At 63.3% G+C, this 6000-nt stretch overlaps 1 protein-coding gene across 1 annotated transcript in view; it reads left to right on the top strand.

The window, feature by feature from the left end:
• The window catches only part of LOC132394437 (nitric oxide synthase 1-like), a 168616-nt gene that overhangs the window by 124424 nt on the left and 38192 nt on the right, over positions 1-6000 (top strand). Inside the window, exons 19-20 of the mRNA XM_059970597.1 lie at positions 4705-4895; positions 5325-5494. Coding sequence (XP_059826580.1) covers positions 4705-4895; positions 5325-5494 — 361 coding nt within the window. The remainder of the gene's footprint in view (positions 1-4704; positions 4896-5324; positions 5495-6000) is intronic.

Raw genomic sequence — 6000 nt, 5'->3', positions numbered from 1 at the left:
TCAGATCTCCCTCGCCCCTCGATCCTCCGGTGTCGTCACCGTCAGATCTCCCTCGCCTCTCGACCCTCCGGTGTCGTCACCGTCAGATCTCCCTCCCCTCTCCACCCTCCGGTGTCGTCACCATCAGATCTCCCTCGCCTCTCGATCCTCCGGTGTCGTCACCGTCAGATCTCCCTCGCCTCTCGACCCTCTGGTGTCGTCACCGTCAGATCTCCCTCGCCCCTCGACCCTCCGGTGTCGTCACCGTCAGATCTCCCTCGCCCCTCGACCCTCCGGTGTCGTCACCGTCAGATCTCCCTCGCCTCTCGACCCTCCGGTGTCGTCACCGTCAGATCTCCCTCGCCTCTCGACCCTCCGGTGTCGTCACCGTCAGATCTCCCTCGCCCCTTGACCCTCCGGTGTCGTCACCGTCAGATCTCCCTCCCCGCTCGACCCTCCGGTGTCGTCACCGTCAGATCTCCCTCGCCTCTCGACCCTCCGGTGCCGTCAGTGTCAGATCTCCCTCCCCTCTCGATCCTCCGGTGTCGTCACCGTCAGATCTCCGTCACCTCTCGATCCTCCGGTGTCGTCACCGTCAGATCTCCCTCCCCTCTCGACCCTCCGGTGTCGTCACCGTCAGATCTCCCTCGCCTCTCGACCCTCCGGTGTCGTCACCGTCAGATCTCCCTCGCCTCTCGACCCTCCGGTGTCGTCACCGTCAGATCTCCCTCGCCTCTCGATCCTCCGGTGTCGTCACCGTCAGATCTCCCTCGCCTCTCGATCCTCCGGTGTCGTCACCGTCAGATCTCCCTCGCCTCTCGATCCTCCGGTGTCGTCACCGTCAGATCTCCCTCGCCTCCCGATCCTCCGGTGTCGTCACCGTCAGATCTCCGTCGCCTCTCGACCCTCCGGTGTCGTCACCGTCAGATCTCCCTCCCCTCTCGACCCTCCGGTGTCGTCACCGTCAGATCTCCGTCGCCTCTCGACTTTCCGGTGTCGTCACCGTCAGATCTCCCTCCCCTCTCTACCCTCCGGTGTCGTCACCGTCAGATCTCCCTCGCCTCCAGATCCTCCGGTGTCGTCACCGTCAGATCTCCCTCGCCTCTCGACCCTCCGGTGTCGTCACTGTCAGATCTCCCTCCCCTCTCTATCCTCCCGTGTCGTCACCGTCAGATCTCCCTCGCCCCTCGACCCTCCGGTGTCGTCACCGTCAGATCTCCCTCGCCTCTCGACCCTCCGGTGTCGTCACCGTCAGATCTCCCTCGCCCCTCGACCCTCCGGTGTCGTCACCGTCAGATCTCCCTCGCCCCTCGATCCTCCGGTGTCGTCACCGTCAGATCTCCCTCGCCTCTCGACCCTCCGGTGTCGTCACCGTCAGATCTCCCTCCCCTCTCGATCCTCCGGTGTCGTCACCGTCAGATCTCCCTCGCCCCTCGATCCTCCGGTGTCGTCACCGTCAGATCTCCCTCGCCTCTCGATCCTCCGGTGTCGTCACCGTCAGATCTCCCTCGCCTCTCGATCCTCCGGTGTCGTCACCGTCAGATCTCCCTCGCCTCTCGATCCTCCGGTGTCGTCACCGTCAGATCTCCCTCGCCTCTCGATCCTCCGGTGTCGTCACCGTCAGATCTCCCTCGCCTCTCGATCCTCCGGTGTCGTCACCGTCAGATCTCCCTCGCCTCCCGATCCTCCGGTGTCGTCACCGTCAGATCTCCGTCGCCTCTCGACCCTCCGGTGTCGTCACCGTCAGATCTCCCTCCCCTCTCGACCCTCCGGTGTCGTCACCGTCAGATCTCCGTCGCCTCTCGACCCTCCGGTGTCGTCACCGTCAGATCTCCCTCCCCTCTCGACCCTCCGGTGTCGTCACCGTCAGATCTCCCTCGCCTCCAGATCCTCCGGTGTCGTCACCGTCAGATCTCCCTCGCCTCTCGACCCTCCGGTGTCGTCACCGTCAGATCTCCCTCCCCTCTCTATCCTCCGGTGTCGTCACCGTCAGATCTCCCTCGCCCCTCGACCCTCCGGTGTCGGCACCGTCAGATCTCCCTCGCCTCTCGACCCTCCGGTGTCGTCACCGTCAGATCTCCCTTGCCCCTCGACCCTCCGGTGTCGTCACCGTCAGATCTCCCTCGCCCCTCGATCCTCCGGTGTCGTCACCGTCAGATCTCCCTCGCCTCTCGACCCTCCGGTGTCGTCACCGTCAGATCTCCCTCGCCTCTCCACCCTCCGGTGTCGTCACCGTCAGATCTCCCTCGCCCCTCGGTCCTCCGGTGTCGTCACCGTCAGATCTCCCTCCCCTCTCGACCCTCCGGTGTCGTCACCGTCAGATCTCCGTCGCCCCTCGACCCTCCGGTGTCGTCACCGTCAGATCTCCCTCGCCCCTCGATCCTCCGGTGTCGTCACCGTCAGATCTCCCTCGCCCCTCGACCCTCCGGTGTCGTCACCGTCAGATCTCCCTCGCCCCTCGACCCTCCGGTGTCGTCACCGTCAGATCTCCCTCGCCTCTCGACCCTCCGGTGTCGTCACCGTCAGATCTCCCTCGCCTCTCGATCCTCCGGTGTCGTCACCGTCAGATCTCCCTCCCCTCTCGATCCTCCGTTGTCGTCACCGTCAGATCTCCCTCGCCTCTCGATCCTCCGGTGTCGTCACCGTCAGATCTCCCTCGCCTCTCGACCCTCCGGTGTCGTCACCGTCAGATCTCCCTCGCCTCTCGACCCTCCGGTGTCGTCACCGTCAGATCTCCCTCGCCTCTCGATCCTCCGGTGTCGTCACCGTCAGATCTCCCTCGCCTCTCGACCCTCCGGTGTCGTCACCGTCAGATCTCCCTCGCCTCTCGATCCTCCGGTGTCGTCACCGTCAGATCTCCCTCGCCTCTCGATCCTCCGGTGTCGTCACCGTCAGATCTCCCTCGCCTCTCGACCCTCCGGTGTCGTCACCGTCAGATCTCCCTCGCCTCTCTACCCTCCGGTGTCGTCACCGTCAGATCTCCCTCGCCCCTCGACCCTCCGGTGTCGTCACCGTCAGATCTCCCTCGCCTCTCCACCCTCCGGTGTCGTCACCGTCAGATCTCCCTCGCCCCTCGACCCTCCGGTGTCGTCACCGTCAGATCTCCCTCGCCTCTCCACCCTCCGGTGTCGTCACCCTCAGATCTCCCTCGGCTCTCGACCCTCCGGTGTCGTCACCCTCAGATCTCCCTCGCCCCTCGATCCTCCGGTGTCGTCACCGTCAGATCTCCCTCGCCTCTCGACCCTCCGGTGTCGTCACCGTCAGATCTCCCTCGCCTCTCGATCCTCCGGTGTCGTCACCGTCAGATCTCCCTCGCCTCTCGACCCTCCGGTGTCGTCACCGTCAGATCTCCCTCGCCTCTCGACCCTCCGGTGTCGTCACCGTCAGATCTCCCTCGCCTCTCGACCCTCCGGTGTCGTCACCGTCAGATCTCCCTCGCCCCTCGATCCTCCGGTGTCGTCACCGTCAGATCTCCCTCGCCCCTCGATCCTCCGGTGTCGTCACCGTCAGATCTCCCTCGCCTCTCGATCCTCCGGTGTCGTCACCGTCAGATCTCCCTCGCCTCTCCACCCTCCGGTGTCGTCACCGTCAGATCTCCCTCGCCTCTCGACCCTCCGGTGTCGTCACCGTCAGATCTCCCTCGCCCCTCGATCCTCCGTTGTCGTCACCGTCAGATCTCCCTCGCCCCTCGACCCTCCGGTGTCGTCACCGTCAGATCTCCCTCGCCCCTCGACCCTCCGGTGTCGTCACCGTCAGATCTCCCTCGCCCCTCGACCCTCCGGTGTCGTCACCGTCAGATCTCCCTCGCCTCTCGATCCTCCGGTGTCGTCACCGTCAGATCTCCCTCGCCTCTCCACCCTCCGGTGTCGTCACCGTCAGATCTCCCTCGCCTCTCGACCCTCCGGTGTCGGCACCGTCAGATCTCCCTCCCCTCTCGATCCTCCGGTGTCGTCACCGTCAGATCTCCCTCGCCTCTCGACCCTCCGGTGTCGTCACCGTCAGATCTCCCTCGCCCCTCGACCCTCCGGTATCGTCACCGTCAGATCTCCCTCGCCTCTCGACCCTCCGGTGTCGTCACCGTCAGATCTCCCTCGCCTCTCGACCCTCCGGTGTCGTCACCGTCAGATCTCCCTCGCCTCTCCACCCTCCGGTGTCGTTACCGTCAGATCTCCCTCGCCCCTCGATCCTCCATTGTCGTCACCGTCAGATCTCCCTCGCCCCTCGATCCTCCATTGTCGTCACCGTCAGATCTCCCTCGCCTCTCGATCCTCCGCTAGCCCCCGCCGCTCCCTCAGTCCCAGACCGCTGCGAACAATATCTCACCACACCCCGGAAGTGATGTGCAATGTTGTCATGGGGTCCACTCCTGAATTCACAACCGTCCCTCTCCCCCCAACACTGAGAGCCCCCAGCAGATGGCTGTTGCTGCACTCCCCTGTGTCTCCGTGGTTGCCGGGATGCTGATTCCCTGCACCGGAGACTCGTCTCCCCCCGACCCAGTATAAAATTCAGAATCAGGGAGTGCTGGAACAGGGCTGAGCCTGCCCCGGGTGGTCAGGCCCACTGACCACCAGATAGGTGGGGGTGCCGGACACCCACCTTGGATTGGGGTTGGGGGCCAGGCAGGGCAGCAAGTGGGGGATGCATGCACGATGGATGGCTGGGGGGGGTGATGAGCACTGGGGATTACTGAGTCGCTGTGTCTGTTGCCTACACCCCACCCAGGCGGTCAACCATCCTGGTGCGCCTGACAGTGAGCGGAGAGGAGCTGAGCTACCGGCCCGGGGACCACGTGGGCATCCACCCCGCCAACAGCGAGGCCGAGGTGGAGCGGCTGCTGGAGCGCCTGGAGGCTCTGCCCCCCCACAACGACCTGGTCTGTCTGCAGAGGCTGCAGAAGAGGCCCCAGGCGCAAGGTGAGTGCCCGGCTCGGCGCCGTCGCAACCCGGAACTGGGACCCTGGGGCCTGGGAACCTACCTCTCCGAAAGTTCCAGCAGGTCCTCTGTCTCGACGTCGGCATCTTTGAGCATATTAACCTGGCATTGCACGCGGAAGTGTTGTAGTAAACGTGTCCTTGTTAAATCCTCGGCAGGAGAGTTAACCGTTTTTGTTAAGCAACCAGCAAGAAGGGCTTTAAATATTCAGTGAGGAGGAGATTTAAATGCCTACTGGGGAGGGGCGACCCGTTGTGCAGGAGGATTATATTGTTAACATAGATGGTGTTAAATACCTAGTGTGGTGTTAAGTACCCAGCTCGGATGAGGTGAAATACCTGGTGACCATTGTGGGTGGTGGACTGACCCCCCTCTCTTGCTCTTTCTCCCTCCCCCCCCCCCCCCCACAGGAAATCACCAGACCTGGGTACAAGACTCTCGTCTGCCTGCCTGTACCGTGACACAGGCCCTGACTCACTTCCTGGACATCAGCACCCCTCCCAGCCCGGACTTCCTGCAGCTCCTGGCACAGCTGGCTGAGGATCCCACCGACAGGCAGCAGTTGGAGGTTCTGAGCCAGGTCAGAGGCAGGGTCACAGGAGGGTAGGGGTGAGGGGTCACTGTGGATACAATGGGCAATGGCTCACTCAGTTCATGGGACAGTGTCTGACTGTACCCCCTCCGACATCTGACTGTCCCCCCACCCATCTAGCTCCGTCTGTATCTTGTCTGGCATCTGACTACTGTTTCCAGTGTCTGACACCCTCAGATGACACCCAACTGCATCTTGGGTAGTGGCTAGCTGTTGTCTGACTGTACACCTGCTGGTGACTGAGACTAGCCCCAGTCGCTGTCTGATTGTACCCTTGGCTGGTGACTAGCTGTATCCCAGATGGTGTTTGACTGTATTCCTGGCTGACATCTGACAGTCTCCCCACTGGCATCTGACTGTGCTCCCAGTTGGTGTCTGGCTAGTGTGTGACTGTTTACCCTGGTGGGGCCTGACTATCGATTTCTGCCCTGTGCCCCAAGCCAGTATTTGACTGCTCCTCCAGAGCTGTCCAACTATTTCCCCCAGCCAGTGTC

The sequence above is a fragment of the Hypanus sabinus genome, chromosome 5, assembly GCF_030144855.1.
Source record: "Hypanus sabinus isolate sHypSab1 chromosome 5, sHypSab1.hap1, whole genome shotgun sequence".
Lineage (NCBI taxonomy): Eukaryota > Metazoa > Chordata > Chondrichthyes > Myliobatiformes > Dasyatidae > Hypanus > Hypanus sabinus.
Note: the sequence above shows the minus strand (reverse complement) of the source record. Positions and strands in the feature narration are given on the sequence as shown.